At 31.3% G+C, this 24,216-nt stretch overlaps 2 protein-coding genes across 2 annotated transcripts; one reads left to right on the top strand and one right to left on the bottom strand.

The window, feature by feature from the left end:
• Positions 1–1,928: 1,928 nt before the first annotated feature.
• Positions 1,929–10,586, bottom strand: LOC119637456 (vesicle-associated membrane protein-associated protein A). Its single transcript, XM_038033474.1, has 6 exons — positions 10,090–10,586; positions 4,357–4,509; positions 4,177–4,292; positions 3,957–4,100; positions 3,786–3,890; positions 1,929–2,279 (listed from the first exon to the last, which is right to left on the bottom strand). Exons 1-6 carry the CDS (start codon positions 10,160–10,162, stop codon positions 2,124–2,126), a joined length of 747 nt encoding a protein of 248 aa, XP_037889402.1. The 5' UTR covers positions 10,163–10,586; the 3' UTR covers positions 1,929–2,123.
• Positions 10,587–16,836: 6,250 nt separating this feature from the next.
• LOC119637421 (N-acetylneuraminate 9-O-acetyltransferase) lies at positions 16,837–20,130 on the top strand. The gene is made up of 4 exons (XM_038033441.1): positions 16,837–17,189; positions 17,245–17,341; positions 17,481–18,230; positions 18,292–20,130. Exons 1-4 carry the CDS (start codon positions 17,006–17,008, stop codon positions 19,736–19,738), a joined length of 2,478 nt encoding a protein of 825 aa, XP_037889369.1. The 5' UTR covers positions 16,837–17,005; the 3' UTR covers positions 19,739–20,130.
• The last annotated feature ends 4,086 nt before the right edge of the window (positions 20,131–24,216 follow it).

Below are 24,216 nucleotides of genomic sequence, written 5' to 3'. Positions count from 1 at the left end.
CGTAACGAAGTGAAGCATATTTTTCAACGATTGAATTTGATGAAAACGAAATTACGAGTAAAGAAAAATCGCTTAAGAAACATAGTGAATTCACATCAGTCTGCAGGAAAATAGATATTAACACAAATCGATAAATGCAAAAAATTGCTAATTATTTTCAACCTCTTACAAACGTAATGAATAAAAATTTTGTGAATGAAATCTTTATAATCCTCCAAATTTATTCCGTTTCCTTATAAATGAAATTATGTTTTAAAATTATTCCATATAAAAAAAAGGCAGAGACAAAGAGAAATCAAGATTTGAAATTATTTTCCATTTATTATTCATTAAACTCATCAAATATTCTTTTATGATGCTATTTATAGACATTAATCATTAAATATATATTGTTTTTGTTGTTCTTCTCCTGTTTTGTAATCAAATTATATTTTATTTTCTTAATATTACTGCAGTTACTGGATATACGTCACTAGCGTATATGTTGCGTTACGTTGCTGTCAGCCAATTATGAAAGTAAATACTTGAACGTTTCTTTTTTCAAATAAAAAAACAATAGTGATTTCCTTGATTACCGTAGTTCACAATTTTTGACCAAAAAGTAAGTAAAACTAAGATGAAATTATAATTGCTTTTCATACGCATCGACAGTAATCTACAAAACTTTCGACTTTTTCAACTAAATTGAATCACGAGAAGATGGTAGATAGTTTTTTGTCGTTTTTTGCCCCTTTCTATCTCTCTCTCCCTTTTTCTTTCCAACGACATATAGATTGATAGCTTGTTTTTAAGCATTTGTTTAGGTGTCAAAAGTATTTCTCTCCTTTTTGCGGAATTTTTGCCCAAATTAAAGTAACAAATACCTGTTTTCCAGTTTTTGTATAAATTATTCAGAGACCTTTGCATTCGTAAAAGTTTAGTTATAAACTAAAAAAAAATCATACTTGTATATCATTTTAAAAATCATATTTGAATATATGTATATTTAATTTGTTATTCCGTGTTATTTTTTCAAAGAAAACTTTTAATTATGTTAAATATAAAAAACAAATCTTTGCTTTTTATATTTTTCTCTTTTTAGTATACATTTTCTAAAAATCCAGCAGCTTTTTATATAAAAAAAATTAATTTGTATTTTGCATTTAAAAAACGAAAAGACGAAGGAATATGAAATAAGAAAGTTTTTTAATACAAATATTTTATAATTTTCAAACCCACCCTTGGAAACCTTAAAATTACTTAAAAAAATCAATAAAAAAAAAGCAAAAAAATATTACAAAGTAAAGCGACGATTTCAGTAAATATGTATGTGGTACTATAAAATTTTAAATAGGGATTCTAGTTCTTTATGAGTGTCTCTTTAAGCTCAGTTTGATAATACATAACGATCTAAATGCAACTTAATATAAGGAAACAGAATATAATAAGCGAATACAAAAAAGAAAAGGTTTAATAAAAATATTTTATAAATTCATGAGTGTGAATAAAATTTTGAAGAGAGCTAAGGGAAATAAACAACTTATCGGTTGTATTTTATTATACTTAGTTTCCTTTTATACGATAATAAAATTACGTTGAAATTGTTTAAGAATTTTCCTAATTTTCATGAATGTACATTTTTGAAAAAAGACTTGTTTACGATATATATATATATATATATATATGTATATATCTACACACACATATATATAAATATATATATAATAACTATATATATATATATATATACACTATATATATATATATATATATATATACATATATATACATATAAATATAAATGAAAAACATATATTAATATATATGTCTTACTTTCAGAAATCATGCAATTCATATATTCTGCTCGTTCATTACTATTTTTGAAATAATTCATAGGTTATGATTTTCTTTTCTTTTAAATATTTGCTGCTGCTTAATTTGTTTTTAATTTTTCTGGGATTTTTCTTTGAAATATTGTTTTTTCATTTTATTCTGAGTTTTCGTTTTTTTTCCTTTTTTTCCAATAGTTTCTCATTAGTTAAATGTGTATAAAGCGTGCAGTCGGAAATTTGCTTAGTCGCATCATGGTTAAACGAGCTGCCCTTTTTTTCTTTTGCTATAAACAACATTTAATAACGAGAAGTTCAGAATAAAAATTTTCCCAATATAATGCCAAAGATGGCAGCGGCGATTGCAATCGCTATGTAAAACATGGGTATTTGCTTTTCGACAATGACCGGTGTATAGGGCTCTCCCATGGGGGCCTTCGTTGGTGAGGTTCTAACTCGCAATATTTGCTCCTAATAGAAATAGATTAAAAAAGAACAATTTTAATATGAAATAATAACAATTAAAGCAGAAATTATATCCGATATTTTCCAAACTTTCTGATACCCATCACCGAAATCTCCCATAATTTTAAAAATTTATAGAAGGGAAGATCGACTGTCGTCTGTTTAGTACAATAAACGCAAGTTATGACTATTATAAACAGCGTAGTCACATCCATTCGTAATAACCGGAAAAAAAATGAAGGCGATTTGCAAATCCCGGGATTACCCAGAGATGTACAGAGAATGAATACGAAGACTGCAACAATGGGCATGAACCATTACTTAAATAGAGAGAATGCATGCCACACGTTGATCTTCATCATCCCAGATATCCAGAAAATAATTCTCAATTATTAAGAAAATTATCGCGTAGTAGACGAACTAAAAATGTTTCATCTTTAGAAATCCTTAAAAAAATATATAGTCGGATGATAGTATACATGCTCATCGCAAGCAAATTGTTGTTCCATACAGGATGATATGGTAGTGTTTAAAACTAAAACGAATGTTTTAGTCGGATTAATGTTAGTACGCTTAAAAGATGGACAATTTTAGTGAGTATCACTCACAATGAATAACACTTTAGGGAATGTCCTTATGAGCTGTGGCTATATGAAAAAGCTACGGAGTTAATGACTAGTGACTATGAATATTCGTGGTAAAATTACACGTTCACCTGCTTACTTGATTTTGTTCTTCTAAACTAGATAATTGACATATGTTACATTGGAAATTCTAATTGATTGATATTTTAAGTTTGCGAATTTTATGCAGGTGCAGAGGTTTGCAATTTCAAGCATGAGCGTAAACTCGATTAATCATTTATTTTGAACATACAACGCGTTAAGATACCTAAAACAACAATAACAGCTTCAGTTGTAGACTCAGTGAAATCAAACGTAGCAAAACAAATATACTCTCGCCATCAGTTTGCGTTCACTATAACATATATATAAATGTGATTGCGACGTCGTACAAATTTTTAAATGAAAACCATGGTCGTGTACCGTACAGTTTTCTTTTAGTAAATTTGATACAAGAACGTATACTTTTAATACCTCAGACATATCAATCGATCAATATGCAATCTTATAATTGACGTTTTTTATTCTTTACGCATTACCTTAATAGAGTTGTCCTCGCCGTAATTGTCTACGGACTCAATAATCCCCAATTATTACAGATAAGAATCCATGTCCCATCTTCTTTAATATAATGGTTAATATAAGGTAATTTATGACACGAGTATTAAAAAAAATATATATATAGTTCCGTAAATGGAAAAGGACGTTCCATACCTAATGCCATCCTACCTACAGTGGCTACAGTTGTTAGGATATCGTTTGAATTGTTTGCTAACTTTTAAATATCTGAATCATGTCTGACTTTCGAAATACCATGTTTCCTATATATGACCATCGTCGGGTGGTGGGTACAAAAATTAATTTATATTACCGTCCACACTGTTTTTACCTTTAAATTTAAAACCTCTTTTCTTAAGTTGGTGTTCTCCTCGCGCAATTGTCTCATTTCATTTGCCAGTGTCTCAGAATGGTCTGATATTTCCACATTCGAAATCTTTAATTTGAGAAAACCGCAAACATATAAACAATGTCACATTAGAATAAGACTAAACTAATTTACCTTTTCCTCAGCTTTAGGTTTTGGTGGAGCAATCGTTTCTGTTTTAATCAGTTTAACATTAGTTGTATCTTCATTTTCTCCTGGCAATTCGAAAACACATTTCAATTTCGCATCCATAAAACGATCAGCTGGCAATTCCTTCCACTATTTTGTTAAATAAATGTACAAACGATATTTTTCCTTTCTATCTTGAATTTTTTATAAAATTTCATTTACTTACAATATTCACACCCTTGCCGAAATCTTCTTCTACATCTGGAGCAACAATACTCTGAATCATAAATTTATGTTTGCATCTCTCGTAAGGGTCAAAGTAGTTGGTTGGCTGTAGGGAAACTAAAATTGATTTTATATATATATACCCTCTTGAATATTTGGGAAAACAAATGATTTTGTTTACTTTCAACAGTAACCGTTCCACGTGAAGGCACTTCACCGTAATTCGGACGTACACAATAACGCTTTGGAGCAGTTGTTTTTATTTTAAACAAGATGACCTCATCCGATGGATTTGTAAGTTTTAAATTAGTGGTTACTGGTTGATTAAATGGGCCTAAAAATTAAAAACTCAATTATATTAAAAATAAATAATAAAAGTTATATTCTTATATATAATATGACGGATTAGTTGTTCCAATATCTTATACAATCCTTAACATATATATAAAATTTTTATATTTAGGTCAGGAGAGTGGGTAGGGTTTAGCAGATAGCAAACGTACACTAAAGTAGGCCAAGTTTTTCAGTAAAGATATTCTTCTAAAAGGAGAACAATACATATTTTGTCATCTAGACAAAGAACATCACTCATGTAGTAAAACTTGTGCACACGATGATACTGCTCAGGTCAAGTATCAACACTACGCTGTTTGATGCATTTCCAAAGCAAGTGAATGAGTTTTTCAAACGCACGTTTAAAGTCACGGCTAGATTTGTGCATGAAAGTATAATATTAAAACAAGGCTTCTAAGACTTCTGGCAGATTAAAGTGCCAAAGTGGCAAAAGAAATTTACAAAACCAAAAAAAAATAAATAAATAAAAGTAAGAAAATTACATTCGACCGCAAAGGAATCCTTTATACCCATCAGCGTTATCCTAAAAAGAAGAAAACAGCTAATTTTCCATAAATTGGCGCATGACTGATTTCTTCTGTTTTTGTAGAGTAAAACTGCAAATTTACATAGTGTGCCTGTTGTAGTTTAGGAGCCAAAAATCTAGAAAGTCTGAATGTATTCATTCGGTAACAGGGCTCATCCGTAATACAATATAAGACCGATTTGATTGATATATTAAAAGTTTTTAAGTTTACCATAGTAATTAACAGACAGACGGATAGACAAGTATTTCTAGAACGATTCAGATTTGATACTAATCAATAATATGTAGACTTTATACGGTGTCTAAAGCTTCTACCTAGATCCTGCAATGATAAAAAGACAAAAATAGTGAAAAGAATAAAATTTCGAAATCCTACGATGTTGGATAGGCTTGGCCGTTTTTTCTATTTTTATGCAAATGCTGCAGGGCCGGTCGTAGAATGTAAATACAAATTTTTACCGTTGCATCTGTTGTGGTTTATAAGCAACGTGTAAAGAATCTAATTTTTCTTATTTTTGAAAATAGAAATGATCTTGGGTTATGTTGTCTTGCGGTTGTATCCTTTGACCGATTTGACTAAATTTCAATACCAACTCACTTGCAAAAGCTTCCCATCTTTTTGCCCAAAGCCAATCGCTGAATTTTTGCGACCGGAAGACCGTTTGATGCAGACAGACAGACAGACGTACATGCTTAAATCGGTTTAGAATTCGATGCTTTACGGCGTCTCTGAGTCTTTCCTTCTGTGGTGGGCAAAATTACAATAAACGATTAAGGCTGATGGAAATTTAATGGAAATTAAGAATTGTTGGAAAAACCCAAAACAATAAAATACAAACAAAACAAATAAAACTTAAAAAAAAAATAGCATGCATATAATATAGTTTAAAAACATGGCTAAAACGTATGTAGCTTTTAGCAGCTTAATTATTGCATAAATGACCATAAATGTCTTTTGCTACTAAATAATTTTTATTCTAACAAAATAAATGGCTAAACGAAATAAATATATGTCTTGTTCTCTAATGTTATAAAATCGCCGTTTAAGAAATTTTTCATACGGTTTTCACCACCTATCTACAGTCCTTTTAAGGTTTCTCACCTAAATATTAAATTTCATAATAAAATTTTAGATAATTTATTGATTTTTTTTTTTACTTCCTATGCATAAACTTAAAACCTTCTAAGCCGTATGCAAGTAATAAAATTAAAACTAGAACATCTCAAAATAAAAACAAGAACAAAATAAGAACAAGAAAGAATAACTTTAACCCTTAATTATTGACAACTTTAATGTCATAATCGTATATATAACACAACTAAGTATTATATCTTTCTATTGAAGAAAAAAGTACCAGGAATTAGTCGAAAGAAAAGTGGGCAATAAATATTCGCTCAAATACATTTTTTTTTGTTTATAGTTTTTATAGTCTAAATTGGGGCCCGTTGCTTAACTTTAGCGCTATGCCACAACAAGTTTGTATACAGCAGCTATTTCTTTTACTCGGTAGCAGTTTTATATTTAATTATCAATATACCGAAGCCGATTATTTATTGAACTAATTCCCGAAACTTTTTATCTAGCACAGTGTAGGTACGTATATTGTGAAAGTACAAAAACACATCGTAAGTATACATTGGTAAGTCTTAGAACTTAACCTAAACAATGGTTGAACGGATGTTCAAGGTGCAATCAAATTTCTTTCTACATATATGCAAATTTCTTTTATATACATATTTATTTTATATACTTTGATTACACATTGAACATTCATTCAATGATTGTTTAGGTTAAGTTTTAGGACTTATATATATGTATTTGTTTTATTATTTATTATCATTTTATACTGTTATAGTGTTATATTATTATACTATTTATTATTTAGATAATTGTAAAATTCTAAATGTTGTTGATAAACAAACAAATGGAACATGTTTTAAACAAACATATACAAACAAAATCAATTTATCGCAGAAGCCCCTGGTCGAGCGAAAATACAAGATAAAGTATAACAAATAAGAAACGTTTTAGAGCGAGTATTGGAAATTTACCACAATGTTTTATTAATTTTGAGCGCATCAATAACCCAAAAAACTGAATATAGTTAACATTATCTTAGATAGTTATTTTGGATGATTGTAAACTTATCTCACATTCTTCAGTTGTGGGCATAAATGAAAGACAATGATAAGAATGCACAGGCGGAAAAAGAAGCCATATATACATATAAATACATATATATATATATTTATATCTCGATATGCGTGACTTTTAAATAATAAAATTGGTATAAATCCATCCTTGAGAAGCGAATATTACGTTTTCGTAAAAGAGATTTACTTAGCATTTCATATAAAAAACATTAGATAATAAATTTTTTTAAATGACCAAACTTTTACAAATTTTTCTTTTGGCTCGGTTTCAAATAATATCAAAATATAGTATTGGGATAAATATAAACACTAATGAACAGACAGGCGGGTAATTTACACATGGCAACAGTAACTATAGTGCAGCGTACGCACGGAATTTAAATAAGCTCCAATTTAATGGTAATGAATGAATTTAAACAAAGCAAAGATAACATTTTCGACTTCAAATACACACCTATACTTATACTTAGAGCATTTATGTTCTACGAAGCGATACGTTATCAACAAACTGTAATTTAAAATTTTCTTTCCTTCATAATTTTAAAGTATCGACCGAGCAGAAGAAAAGTCTGACATTTGCTTCTATTTTATATTAAGTTGCAGTTCTGAACATGTGTACATCAATTTTATAAAGCGTTTCAGAACGTTTATAAATGATTTAATTTGCATTTAGAAGTAACTTAAGAATGCTTTGAGCCAGCAGATTTCTATCCCAAAAAACTAATTCTTGTTCCAAAAAAAAACTAAACGTATTTGTATACTTTTCTAATATAAAAAATATGTTTTGTTTTATTTTCCACTTCTTCGCATTTCTGGCAGATTCTGGCTTCTTTTTCTAAGGCTTCCTCTACGTGTCACGGAAAAAGCAAATGTAGCAAACTCCTGATTTTCTCTTAAAAACAGATTATTTTTTTTATCTAAATGATTTTCGTAGATTTAGAAACCAATTAAATAGACTCGCAGCAACGTTGCCTTTTTCGTTTTTTTGCTGCAAATTTTTGTAGCATACTTTATTGCGCCTTTCGTCCTGAAGATATATATAGTTTTTAGATTAGTGTGGCTCTATTGTGAGTAAATCTTCCATATCTTGCCTAGAAGATGAAAAAATTTCCTGCACGTGCAGAGGTTCCTTAATGTGGTGTTTTTTCTTTCACCATCTTGATGTTAAGAGAAAAACTTTTACTCTCTGGAACCGTTTCATTGATTTTCCACTAACTTTCCGATGACGTATGCGCGTCAATAAATGATTGAATGACATCATCGGCGGGGAAGCTGTCAAAATTTCTTGTCACGTCTTCTTTCAGCACCACTGCTGCCCAAGACAAAGCCAATCTTTATTGAATTGCGATTGCCGAAACAAACTCTTTTATACCATCGTTTGCAGTGTGCACTATATCCTCATACGTGACGTAACTATTTGTTAATTTTCCAAGCACTGTTAGTTTATTGAACCAACCAAGCAAATTGAATCAAAGTTTTTTTTATCAATTCACTGATAATTTTAAAAAAATCATTCATAAACGTGTAATCCAAATGTTACAGTTTACCTTCTCTCTTATCCTCTTCTATCCGTAAACTAATGTGCCGATCTTATCACAAAGTCGAAAATGAATTATTAATTAGGCGCAATTTTTTAAAGTTCTCAAAATGATGTAATAAAATAGTTTGAAATCATTGATGAAAAATTTTTCGCAAAGTATGCTTGCAATATTTTTTAGTTAATAGGTTAATGTTTATGAGAGTGCTATTCCTGGGAATATTAAAAAGACTGATAATGTGACAAATTATTCCTTTTATGTCATGGTTAATTACTTTCTTCGCCTCGCCCAAAGAAGCCTCACTTATTCTCTTTAGTTAATATTAAAAAAATTTATTGCCACATATTCTCTCATATTCGAATGACTAAACGTAAGAATATCATTAAAAAAATAATATATAAAAATAATTTTCAACACCACAAGTATAAATAAGAAACCTTTAAATCGATTATTAAAGATGTCGATATTGTTGTATTTAGCATTAGCTGGCTTATCAGAGACGAAAAGTCATTAGCCTTATAGTAATGAATGTATTGTAAACTACTTTTTTTTTCAAGATTTATTTCATTGTTGGTATACGACTGTAACTTTACGAAAATATCGCAACTATTTGAATTTTTCACATAGAAAATCTTGCGTATACTTGTTTTGGACCAAATTGGGCTACCAATGGATATCCCAAGACAATGAACTTCAATTAATGAATTGAAGTCAAACTTTGAAAAATTTCAACAAAAAAAAATCTTCCTATCGCACAAAGAATATATAAATGATCATAATAAACATTTGTAAAGATTTTTTTTTTGAGTTCAGGTATTGAAAATGAAGCACGCCCATTTAATATTTAAGGAAATAAATTATCTTAATTTTAGCGACTTTGCGAATACAAACAATCGACATACGGACTTCGTTGATAAATCATTCATATTCTTTATTTGGCCTTTGGTGCTTTTTTTTTATGCAATAGCATTAAGATATTTCCATCTTTCTGTGATAGATATGATGTGATATGATATATATATATGTATATATATGTATACATATATATATATATGTATGAAGAACGCCCTTTTGTTCTAATAGAAACGTTAAAGTGTTTAGTATTTAATTGATTGTAACAGGCCACACTTATAAACAGAACTTAAGATACGTAAAGTTCAAGCTATGTTTTCTCTAATTTTTCTGCTGTGCTGAATGTAAAGAATATTTCCTTTCGATGGCGTTTCCTTATTTACGTGCATTTTTTCACTTTTATATACATACATACATAATATACGCATATATATATTCTTTCTTTTTTTTGTAACAGACGTGACCATGAGGGATGACTTAAAATACTTACCACGGAAGCGCAATTCAGATGGTGGGTCAATAATTAACTTGGCTTTTTTCTGGGCCTCTGTTAAATTGGCCATGATTTCCTTTCACTTGACAAACTTAAACTTTAGAAATAAGTATTTAGAATTTGTTGAAATTTCAATTAAGTTCTTTCCGTCCCTGTCCCTTCTTTTTTTTTTCTTTAGCTATCGGCCTTCGCTTTCGTTTTCTTCGTTGCGTATATAGTACGATGCGATGATGACTGCACGGGAATTTTATGCTTCTTCTATCGCGTTGACTACAAATTTATATCGTTAATGATTTGCTAGTAGTTTCACCGATATATTTCCCTTTTTTCCTTAAGAACTGCCGGGTAAATTTACTACATTAATACGTGTTAAATCAAGACACGCTGCGAAATTTTGTCATCAATTTAAGACATTTAAAATTTTTAATTGCGCTGTAATTAATAACAAACGTGAATTCGGTTAAAAATAATTTACGCAAATTGCTGCTATTAAATTATTTCTCGAAAACACGTACAAAAATCCTTTTCCAGTTTTCCGTTTATTCTGCTCGTTTTTACTTTCTTTTTCTGCTTTTTGCGCATACAATGATGCCCGTCGTAAGTTTTTGTGTTATTTTGTATTGGGGATAAGATTACCTCATTGCAACCTAGGGCAAATATTAAAGTTTTGCAATAAGTATTGAGCCTTCACATATCGTCAAAGTCTAAATATATTCTTTTTATTCATTCAGTTTATAGTCATACACAATGATTTGAACTCCGTCGCCTAAATGATTAAGCCTACTCAGGCTTTATTGATACAATTAATCATGTTCTTTCCAAATATATTCTTGGAGATAATTTCAGCAAATTTCAAGCCAAAAATGGAACGGCTCCATGCAAAAAAATAGCTTTGAAATATTTATATAAAACATACCACGATCTTTTTGCTTCAAAGTGTACTAAAGAATGAAAAGTTGAAGATATGAATATATGACTTTTTTCATACCCATTCCTGCAGAATGGGAGTATACTCATTTTGTTTTTTCTTTATGTATGCTACTCCCAAAGGAAAGCTCCAGAGACTCTATAAAGTAGGTATAGTCTTGATCAGCATGAAATTCTGGGCTAATTAAAACATGTCTGTCCGTCTGTGCGGTTTTCGTTGTTGGCACTCTCCTGGTCGCAAAAATGAGGATATCGATTTCAAATTTGGTAGAAAGATTGAAGGTTTTTTTCAAGCAGGTTGGTATTGAAAAGGGGCCAAATTAGTCATAGCAGAAGCTCGTAGCGGAGCATAAACTGAACGCAAGTTAATCAAAATTCGTGGGTTTTTGCTCGTTACTGAGCAACTATAAAAGTTATGAGGCTGAAAATTTCCACATTTACTTTATGAAACACGTTACTCTACATGCAAAAATGGAAAAAATCGGTCGTGCTCACACAAAGTTACAATTGATTAAATATTCTTTTTCTCACTTTTTTGCAGTTTTATGTCCATTTATCATAACGCAAGGTATATTAACTGCCCAAAAATAAGTTAATTGTAAAATGAATATGGTAGGCCCCGTAACTCATTTTTTCGTTATATAACCAGCGATTTGGGTGTCAAATAAAAGAACTAAAGAGTAGATTGCGAAAAGCACAGTGGTATGCGAGATTCAGCCCTCGCCGAAAATAACTCTCTTACTTGTTTATATTGATATTGACCCTCCAAATTCTAAAAGAACACATAATTAGATTCAGAGAACTCCAGTTGAAACAGTTTTCCATACGAACTGTGTGTTCCGTTTTATGTATATTACGCCTAAGCATTTTAGTTGTAGAATTTAGGAATTCGTTACGTCATTTTCACAGATATGATTATTAATAAGGAAAACGGGAATCATCTAAAAAACCACTTTGTCTATGTTTTCCTTTTTTATATCATTTTTCTTTTCAATCTTTTTGTAGGGCTGTAATTTTCGATTTTGTTTCTTTCCATTGTTGCGCTCTTTAAGAAGTCTGTAAGATCCACACCAAAAGTCCTTTGCATTTTTAAAGAATAAAGTCTTAAAGTGTTAGCGTAATTAGATTTTCTCTGTCGTCTAGATACAAAACCCTAAAGATTGTGAATAATAAATGCTAGTTCCAAACTTTGCAAGTAAATACAAAACATAAGCCATAGGCGATTTGGTCATATTTTACAGTTTACAACCTACAATTTTTTGTAGGGTATTTATATACCCATTAAGAGAAAGTCTAAATAGCATCCCTGTTTTCGGTAACATATCGTTTTTCAAAGCAAACTCGCACTAACTTTTAAGTATTTCATTCTCTCTGTATATATATCTCTCTGAAATATTTCATAAATATATGCAAACTTATATCAAACTATTAATACTATACTAATTTATGTTTATTTTTTCATAACACTTATACACATTTTTTGTGTTCATTAGCTCTTTGGATTTTTTCGACTGTTTTAATATGAATTTTGCTTTATGAATTTGAATTATATTTACGTACACAATCTTAAAATTTCCTTTAGTTTTCAGAATTGGCATCAGGTCCTCGGCTCTTTTTTTTTTTTCTAGATCTTCTGATTGACGTGTCGACGCTAAAATTCTCACAAAAAAAAATTAAAAAGTTGTCTCTGGAGGCTTATAATTTTGAGAGCTATATCTCCAGTAAATTGCAAATTTATCTTCTTTCTTAAAATTTACTATTACTACTTAATTTTTTTAAATTTTACTAAAATTATTAGTTATTAAACTTCCTTTCGTAAACTCTGAGATTATAAATTCTTCTATTTTGCTTAATTATGTTCTCATCAAAGTTAATACGTTTTCATCAAAACCTATGCTAACTTTCTCAGTGATCTTAGTAATATTTATTTCGAACCTATTTGATATTATTCCTTCTACTATTCTATATGTGCATATATATCCAAAGTTTATTTTTACTACTTTTCTTTTTCTATGTTAAATTTTTATCACATAATACATCCTTTGGCTGTTAGCAGCATTGTGATTCGCTCTGTTTTCAGGCCTGGGAGAAAAATTGAATAAGAGCAAAGCAATGCATATCGAAAAATTGGACAAAATTTAACGAGCTTATGTGGGAAAAAGCTTATTTCAAATTTAAAAGCTACTTATTTAATTTTATATTACATATTGCATTATTTTAAATCTTTTTTACATCATGTTGCCTTTGCGATTTCAGTTTATACTATGCATGATTTTTCAAAAAATTATAGGACAATAAAGCCAATTAATTTTTAATTTGAATTATATTTCTCAAATGTTTTAATAAAGAAGTATTACATTAAACAATGACTTTCAAATAACAGAACAATTAATAATAATAAAGGGTTCCCGACGACGTCATAAAATTTTTTAGATTGTCTTTTTCATTAATAAATTTCAAGGGGACTATTTGTTTCAAACTTTTGTTATAAAATCATAAACTAAGGCAGGCAAACGTGGTTTTTAATTGGCGATATCAATTACTGCAGCTTTGACTTATTAAAATATAAGCGAACTTTTATTGTGTTTTGCCTAAGAAATTGAATGCTATGTGCTGTCAATATTCGTCTGTTATGCAAGTAGGCTGGTAACCACAAATTGGTTGCGAACACTTTTAATAACCAAGTCTATTTTCATTGTCTAATAATAGGTATAGAAAATGGTCAAGGAATGAAGTAGAATATATTGTCATATAATAAAAACTAAAGCACTTAACTCAAAGAAGATACTAGGAATTCTTATATATAGTGTTCCTTTGCAGACATTTTATACGAACTAGCGAGCTTAGATAAAAAACTGGATTACGGCTTTTGGAATGGGATTTCAATTTTTTTAACTTTTTATAAGGTGCTGTAGGAATTGGCATGTCATATGGTTTTGTAAGAAAACAAAGCAAAAACAAAAAAAAAGTACACAAATAAATGATCACAATTTACTTTAAAGTTAGATATTATTTTTTTAATTTATGTTTATTTTGTACTTATTTAAGACTTTTTTATATAATATGCTTTGAAATGCATCTAACATTTTATAAGGATCGAGCAAACAATAAAAGCGATTTACTTTCAATGTATGTCATATCAAAATGTTCAAGATATTCATTCGCTTTGTTTAACAAAGTTCACCCCGTGCTCTCTTCTTTTCAACTCATTTTCTTCTTTCTTTATTTCAGTAATCAAACGACCAATTTTATTAGCCTTTATATTGACTTTTTATGCCAGTCCCTTTTATATGTTCACTGTTTACATTTATTTTGATATCTTTATTTTTACATGTCATTCCATATGTTTTTCCTTACATCTACAAAGAGGTCTTTATTTTTTCTTATCGAATAATATGATTAAGCATCTTCGCACTATATTTATCGCTTGGGACTTTTTAGTCCGAAAAGTAAAATGACGCATCTTTGTGTTGGCCCCCTTACAGAGACGAAATATAACAAAATTGTAAGTGTTATTCCTTTCCACGCTTACTTCACTTCTCATATCTGGTCCTTTTATTTCATTCGTTCAAATGTTCGACTTTTTAGGCTTTGTTCTACACTCGAAATTTTCTCCTGCTCCTTCCATGGACAAGATTTCCAAACAATGTTTTTAACTTACCTCACACACTCCGACCCTTTTTATATGGTTCAACTGTCAGGCCGAAATCAGAACACTCTGTTTGCTCCTGAAACTATGCAGAATTCAATGGAAATGGTTTGGTCTGGCTCTTGATGGCATGAAATCTACCCACACACAAATCTTGGAACAGATGGGAAATGTTATACCTCGACGAGAAAGATTTCGTTCACTGGCCAATTCTTCATTTAATAAAATTGTATCTTTTGAGAGTCATCCGGCTTTACCTTTCATTTACGACCTTATATTACTCGATTTCTCTCCTTCCTTCTTTAAAATTTTTGTCGACAAAATTAATCACTTCAACATTCTAAGAAGCGATGTATGTAGCTTACTCAAAACTCCTTTTGGTTCTCAATGTTGTCGGCCAGTAATTAAGTTCTTACCAATGAGTTATTCCGGTAGAAGTACGTCACCGCTACTCGATCTTGGTCAATACCAAACATGGAAACATTTTTCACTCACCTTTACTGATCGAAGACCGATGTTGTACGCAGCAATTTTTGCTTTTCAAATATTAATATAGAAGCTTACTTATCAGATCACCACTGTACCACTATATTTTCGGTTGAATATATTGCGATCCTGGAACCCATCTGCCTAGCTAGTACTCAGTTTCCAAAAAAATTTCTTATAGTGCAAGGCAGTAAATCTGTCTTATCCGCTTTGCCATCATTTCGCTTAAATAAAGCACAGTTTTACATATTAGAAATCAGATTTTTACTATATAGCCTCAAATCTGGTGTATTTGTGTTCACTTTTCTGGGTTTGCCAACATCACTTCAGATAAAATTGAATCTTCTAGACCATCTCATTTTAGTGATCACGCTCTGCTTTCTGTAGATTTGAGGGTAATCGACAAGAAACACTCAGTTTTATCTGGGCAATAGCAATGGAGTAATTCATTTTATGATCGTCACTTATATTCTTTATTTGCACAAATATCAATTTTTTTATCAATTTCGGTCTCAGGCGTGAAATTATTTGCCTTATTAGCCAGTTGTTGATTAACCACATGAGATGTAATGATCATCTATTTAAAATTAACACAGTCGATGTGGGATCTTACAATCTCCTGATCGCATTCAATTTTCTGCCAGTTTTATACGCCATTTCACATTTCGCAAATTGGGTGCTTGTGGTTTTCATTACCGCAGCAATCTTGACATTTCGTAGTCTCACAATTTAGCAGCGTTATCAAGATATATAAACATTTACAGCCAGATTATGAATCTACTCTCTTTTACACTTTTTCTACTCTCGCACTAATCGGTTCTTTCATATGACACTTTATACTCATGTACTACAATACTTCTTACACTACGAAATTTACTCCTCGCTGTTCTATCCTACGTGGTGGACGAATAATATGCATATTTTTATAAAATTTAAAGAAATTACGTGGCAAAATTAACAAGACATTAATCGTTTATAGTCCTAATTACGAAATACAAAGAAATAATAAAATAAATAAATAATAATAATTACATACTAAAACTAACCCTAACTCCTTTACTAAGGCTCAAACAAAGAACTCTGTCTGCACATTAAGCCTTTTTTACACATCTCAGCGAATTTTCGATTGTTGATTTGCTGAGTAGAAGAAGAATTAGGACGACTTCAAGAATGTCCAGGATGTTTAGAAATTAATCCGCAAAACATAATTCAAATATAAAGAAATTGATTGCATTTCTCTATTGTTTATGATATTATATATTTTTCTCGAAATTAAATAGCTTCAAAAATTAAAATGCTTGAGAGACGCATTTAAAATTGTATAATTGTCAATATTGAGATTATTAATAGATGAATATCCGTTCTCGATATAACTCGATATAGATCTCGAAAAGTCGAATAATGTTCAATAATTGCTAGCCTTCTCTGTATCGTAATTTGCTTCTTATGTAATCATATATATTAGACCATTACTATTACATAACAACAGTTTTTTTTTTAGTTCTTGAGAACGAAAAGTAAATGACTATTAAACAATCAAATATATATAAATTAAATAAAATCGTGGCATGACCTGAAGCGAGTCGATATTTTGAGTTTACTAACTAAGCCCTTACACTTCAAACTCTCAAATAACATATGTTTTTTGTTTATATTATAAAAATTACGCATATTCGCAACTGTCTATTAAGGATGTTTCATCCAATTCGATTCTTAAGACATGTAAACAAAAAGGAGGAACAATCAAGAATATATAGAAGTGTAACAGAATAGTTTATTTAATCATTTATGTCTTTACATGTAGGATGTATTAATTAGTTGTAAAAGCTAGACGAAAATTACTAAACCACGATGAACGAAGAATTTGAGTTAAATGCTTTACAAAATAGTGCTTCCGATAGTACAAGACAAAGTGGCAGCAATTCAAAAGCTGAATACTTTATACAACAATTAAATGCTAACAATTTTAAGAAATTGGCCTTAATTACAGTAATTGGTTTTATTGTCTACCATGGAATATTAAATTGGCAATATGGTATGTGGAATTAAAGAAATGATACATAAATGCATTGTTATATCTTGTATTACAGGAAGTGACTCTTGTCAGTGGCTTTTATCCAAGGGACGTTTTAAAGGCGATAATGAATGGCAACCATACGGTTGTATGATGCACAAATATACACAAACGTAAGTTCTTTACCCGTGATAAGTATTTCAAATATTATTAACCTCTGACTCAGAGCAATGTTTATGTTTGTGGATGTTGGTTGTAGGGCAAACGAGTTGATAACGTTTATTTTACTTACTATTATTCTTAATACCATAGTGATACACGCCGTTGCTTGCGTTATCTGGCATTTTGGAGTTATAAAAATCACTTCATTTTTATCGGCGATTATTCAATTCATCTGTTGTATAAACACTTTATAAATCACTTGCAACCCAATGATGATGACAACGGCTCAATGCTTTTGCAACCAGCCATTGACACGAATTTCGAAGATCGTAAACTTAGCATGCGTGCTACATACATACACGCAGATGAGGTATCCGATGTATTACTTGGCCGGTTGACCAAATTAGAAGATGCAGAGGAAAATGCGGTTTTTGTTATTGGTTTCACTTATCGTCATTTCACATACGGCAATGTTACTGAAGACTTATTAAAAGCTTATAACAATAACCTAACTAGACTAGTGGTACCATTTGAACATTTGATTACACAGAAATCAAAGGTATTGTGGAAATTGCAAGATCGGGTTAATGAAGAAAAACTTGTTGACAATTGGAAAGCCGTGCTGAATAAAGATATAGATCGCTTGAACCAAGTGGCCCGTAGCGTTTTCCGTTATGCAGATATTACTGTTTGGGAAGCTGCTTGGCAAATATCGACCGGGTTAACGGATAGCGCAATAGATGGCTATAAATTGTGCGATCTGGGATTACGACATTATACACAGTTGTTGTTAAATATGTACTGTAATGATTACATGAACTATAACGATGGCAGTTGTTGCAGTAGTGCAGAACCTTATACTCTACTTCAAATAGTTACATACGCTGTATTTGCAGTATGGTATATATTTATCAGTCATTTTTATGTTGACGACATTATTGTTGTGTTTCTTTCTTTTTAGTATTGCTTTGGTATGTGGCATATATTTGCGCCGATGGCTTTTACATTTGCGTGGTCAAACCTTATACACACCCATGCAGCCTCAGCATAATGGTTTACATTGTGCCGCTAACGTAAATGGTTCTACTTTAAATTTGCCTAACAGCAGTATGGATTACACTACACCAGTTGTATCCTTGGCCATGTTAGGAATTATTATGGCTTACTTTTACATCTGTGATCGCACCAATTTCTTTATGAAAGAGAACAAATACTATTCGGAGTTCAGTTTTTGGATACCAGTCGGTTATGTATTTGTTTTGGGTCTCTTTTTTACGGAGGACTCCCGCTTTACCAAGGTACTAAATCGAGATCAATCAGATGAATTAAAAGGCTGGATTTTATTAGTAGTCTTAATATATTACATGACTGGCGCTCACCGTGTCTTGCCCATACACATGCATATTAAGCTCTTAATTAGCGGCTATCTCTTCCATACAGGTTATATGCATTTTGAATACATGTGGCAGACAGGCAATTCAAGCTTCGTGCGCTTTTTTCAAGTGATGTTTCGTTTAAATTTTATGACCGTAATTCTGTGTTTTTGTATGAATCGTCCTTATCAATTTTATTACTTTGTACCGTTGCTATCATTTTGGATGTGCATTATATATTTTCTACTTTCTTTACCGCCACGCATTACGGCTCAATCTGTGGACGCAAACCCATTACATTACCTTTACTTGGTGGGCAAATTTGTGGGCTGTTTCAGTGTCATTACAATTTTGTTTATGTCTGAAGTATTCTTTGAGAGAATTTTTGTTACCCGTCCATGGAAAGCTTTATTTGTTACTACGGATGATGATATACATGAATGGTGGTATCAATGGAAACTGGATCGTTACACTATTATATTTGGTATGATATTTGCCGCTTGCTTTCATGTAGCACAAAAATATAGTATTTTTGATGATAACAATCACGGGAATCTATTTGCTCGACGCACTTCCATTACCGTAACATTTTTAGCTCTTTTGAGCGTTGGTTTTTACACTGCATTCTCGTTTCTTTGTCGCAACGAACAAAATTGTGAAGAAATTCATTCATATATTGTTTTTATTCCCATAGTTGGTTACATTGTATTGCGCAATATATCGGGTATTCTGCGCACTCGCTATTCCACATTTTTTGCCTGGTTCGGTCGCATTTCGCTCGAACTTTTTATTTGTCAGTATCACATTTGGTTGGCTGCAGACCGTCATGGGGTTTTAGTTCTACTGCCCGGCTTTCCTACGCTCAACATGATTATTACTTCGTTTATCTTTGTATGTGCCTCACATGAAGTGCACCGAATTACACAAATTTTACTGCCCGTGGCAGTACCCAATGATTGGAAACTAGTGACTCGTAATTTTATAATATTTCTTATTATATTAATACCTATTGCTCACTCCGATGGTATGTTTTGAATTTCGTAAAAACACCTTAATATGCCGGTTTGAATAAGTCAATACAATCGCATCTACTTAAGTATGTATCTAGTAATAGTAAAGTGATAGCTTTAACAATTAGAATTTTTTTTTGTTAGCATTCAGCTTTATACCCTTCACCAAGGATAACTAAATTCTACAGTCAATCCGTTGTAATCAATTGAGCAAACTCTGATTTATTCTGTTATGTCCGTTTATTTATTTATTAATTTTTTTTTTTATTATTGAAAGTACTTAAAATTTAGTTTGATATGGAATTTTCAGTAAGCTGGGTGATGGGTATGTAATATACGGCTTTAGCCGATTCAATTTTTTCCTTTTTGTTAAACATTTTGTAATGTATTATTCATTTATATATAACATGTATATATTTTATACATAATATTTGTTATAAGTTATTAATTATTGTATTTTTATTTTATTTCTTTAGCTTACCTCAAGCACAAATTAGAAAAAAAAAAGAAACGCAAGAAAAGTTTCCAAACAATAAAAAGCTCAACTATGAAATCATGATATTAAGTATGTCAAAAATACTTGAAAGCAATAAAATCTCCAAACAATATATTAAGAATCAAGATCAACAGGTAATCAATCAATTTTATAAAATAAATCTACAAAACTTCTAGTTGCTCGGATTTTCAATAATAAGAAAGATAATAAAGCACAGAATTTTATCATCTCTAAAATTAGTCTTTAGCGCTGCAAAACTGGATGGTTAGAAGGTACTAAGATGTGCCGTTTAAAGAAAAGAAAAACGAAACCCCCTGTTGAAGTAACTGCAATAAGTATATACATATTCGCTAAGAAATAGGAATGTATTAATTTTCATATTGCCTTTGCATCATTGAAGAATGCGAGCTAAAATTCCAGAATCGAGTTATACATAAAAATTCGGTTGACAAATATTACATATATTTTTCTTTGAATATCACAAACATCGAAAAAATGTTGCAAAAAGCAAAAATTTTAATATCTATTAGATATCGGTCTGGGATTTAGTTTTTTCTACCTATTCTTGGTTATTATATTAGCTATATAAAATATATGTATATGCAAATATTATCATTGCTGCTATTACTTACTTATCGCCGGTATCGCCTTTTGATTATATAAAGGCTTAAGTTCGGCTTAAGAGACTTATGAAGCTGTAAAGTGACTGGAAGGAATATATGACGTTGTATAATAGATTTTTAAATTAGCAATTACTAACTTAAATACACACTGATTTGGGCCAGTATATAGAAATACAAGTACCAACTTAACCAGCAAATTGCATAAACAAGGTGACTGTACTCATTCGATTGGTCATTAACGTGCATCGCAACTTACATCCTACAATTAGCAATAACGTAAGCAATACGTTTTGACGACGAGAAACAAAAACAGAATTATTACATATAATAATAGTGATACAAATTGAGCTCGATCTAGGTAGGTAGGTTCCTACATCAATCAGCGAATAGGTATACGATGGACACTTTCTTGGTCACAAGGCTTGGGATGTCAATCTCGAATTAGGCAAAAGCATTGGACGATATGCAAGTAGGTGTATTGCTAACGGACCATTGCATGGGTGAAAGTATCCGTCTACAGCATAACATAACACAGTTGATTTTAACAACAAAAAAGCTTTAATTATTTCCTATAAACTACAACAGATATAACGATAAAACGTTTTACTTATGTTCTACGTTCTATGGTTGATCGTGCAATAGTTGTTCAAAGGATGAAGAAAGTCGTTCAAGTTCACCCAATATTATAAAGTAACAAAAATAAGTTTTTGTCGTTTTTTTTTTTTTTGAAAGATGTCTGGTGTAAAAGGTTCGGTCATAGATAAATATAATTTTTGCACTTGTTGCTTTTATATCTATCTATGAAGGATGAGAGGAATGTTCATTTTGTCAAAACGTATGCAACCCCCCGAAGGAAGCATCAGAGATCCCACAAAGTATATATATTCTTGATTCTATTGCGAACATTCTCCTGGCCGCAAAAATGAAGCTGTCGTTTTCAACTTTGGCAGCGAAATTGAAAGTTCTTGCAAGCAGATTGGTATGCAATAGGGGCCAAATCAGTCGAGGAACCCACGGCACCACTCTGTTTTTCGAAAGGAATAAAAAAATGGTTTTTTGTTCATTACTGTACTTATACTATAAACTATAACAAATAAATATACAAAAACTTTAACGCGTATTGTCTGGGCGAAGCGGTAGCATTTATGTACAAAAATGGAAAAAGTTGACCAGGCCTACCCACTATTCTAGTGTATCAAATTTTAATTTTTTTTACAAAGCGCAGAAATAAGCTCCATAAACCTCATAAAGTATTTAAATTCTTGGCTAATTTCAACTGTGAACTGCACCTAAAAATATCCGCCTGTTCGTCTTTCCATATGTCGCAACTTTATAGTATTTGTGTTAAACATTCTTCCTTTCGTGAAAGTGAAGATATCGCCTACAAATTTGCAAAAGAATTTCGATTTGACTTAAACTTTTGATTTGACTAAACTTGACACGCCTACAACGCCCTCATGCCTCTATGACAAAAACCCTTAGTTTGAAACAAGAAAAAAATCAGCCGCCCTTACTCCGTAAAATTTAGTTATTTTATTTTTTGGTCTGTTTTAGGATAACGGTAATGGGTACAAAAGGTTCGGTCACTACCGAATGTAATTTTCTTACTTGTTTTATGTTCAAAATTAAAAAAGAAAAACTAATTTCTGTACCATTTATATTAGTTACGTCATTCATTACTGCTGCGATTAGAGATTTACATCCACAAAGTTTTTACAATGCAAATCCACATCCATCTCCTCTGGCCTTCTGATATTCTCTCAGTTATTTCTAAAGCGACTGCAAAAGCAGCTCAACGAGAACTTTTTTGAAAGTGGAAAGCCTCCAACCGTCGTCAAATTGATCTTATTTACGGTGAGCACAAATATTATACTGTCACGTGATGGATACCTTTTTTCTTTCTTTCGTGTTTTTCCAACAGATTCGATGCCGAGTTATTTGGGGAAAAATTTGGAACATCTATATGTTTCTGAAATTGATTTATTATTATTATTATGATAAATTTAGACTAATGAAATCACCTCTAATTTAAATAAATATACATTAGATAATGAGCTTAGTAGTATTAATAAAGTAATATATTGAATTGATATTCTGTTCTGAAGCTGATTTTAGAATGTCCAAAGGGTTAGTCGTTCCAAATGCAATACTTCTAGCCAAGGAAAAGTTAAGGCAGTCGCAGAGAATGTGCTTTATAGTGAGAGTTTGTCCACAACTGCAGATTGCGGAGGAAGACTTCTTCAAGATCCATTGGTGGGTTGCAATTGTATGACCAAGGCGAATTCTCGAAAATGTTTGGGTCTTGGTTTTCTCAACATTTGTTGGACATAAAGGTGGAGTTAATTGGGGGTTAATGGAAGAGTAGTGTTGATGATGGTATTGTAAATTTTTTTCTGCAATTTTCTCTTTAACTTTTCTTTCAATGCATCTTCCATGAAGATCCAACTTTACCATGACATCATCCATAATTAGAGGAGCAGAAGCAGCATACTGTGCCGCTCGATCAGCCTGCTCATTTCCCAATAAACCGATGTGACTTGTTACCCATAAAATTTTAATTTTTCCATCGGGTTTTGTAATTATATTCCTTAATTTGTTGATGGTGCTTCATCTTGAAGTCGAAGGATTTCGAATAGCTTGTAATACAGACAAACTGTCGGTAACAATGACGGGTTTGAGTTTGTTTTTATGGGCAGGATTCGCAGCGTGAAGGATAGCTCTGGCTTCGGTTATGAAGATTGAAGTATTTTCGTGAAATATGTGATTGAGAAGAACCTGTCCTTTAGCATCTACCACGGCACAAGCAGGAGGCAGACCAGAAGATTTTGAGCCGTCTGTGTTTAAAAAATTCCAACCAGTACTCTCCAATATTTGGGTTTTTTCAGCTATTATTAGATTCCTGAAGACGTAATTTGGAGTATCTTCTTTTTTGTGCATAGACAGTGAGATGTCAAAGGAGCAGTCTTTCAAAATCCAGGGAGGTTTAACACCAAAAGAGCGGGAAATTGTTAAGGGAATGTTCAATTCCTTTGCGATGCACAAACAATGGTCAATTGCAGATGGTGACTTTGGAATTTTCTTCGCAATAGTAATCTTTCTTACGTCATCACCGAGAATGGATTTGTTTGAATTAAGAAGCTTAGGGACTATTTTAGCTTTTAACTCATAAAGTCTATTTTCTAAAGTTGGGAGACTTTTATACTTATAATATTATTTATGGGCGTCGTCCGAAAAGCATAACAACTTGCTCTGACGGCTTGGTGACAGACCGGTTTAAGGATGTTGATATTAGATTTGCAGCTATTGCCATAAATTATCAAAGCATAGTCAATCTTGCTTAATACAAGCATTTTAGTAAGATAAGCAACAGTGTTAATATGCGCA

Source organism: Glossina fuscipes, unplaced genomic scaffold (genome assembly GCF_014805625.2).
Source record: "Glossina fuscipes isolate IAEA_lab_2018 unplaced genomic scaffold, Yale_Gfus_2 59, whole genome shotgun sequence".
In the NCBI taxonomy this organism is placed as follows: domain Eukaryota; kingdom Metazoa; phylum Arthropoda; class Insecta; order Diptera; family Glossinidae; genus Glossina; species Glossina fuscipes.
The sequence above is the reverse complement of the archived record's forward strand: the minus strand, read 5'-3'. Positions and strand labels throughout refer to the sequence as shown.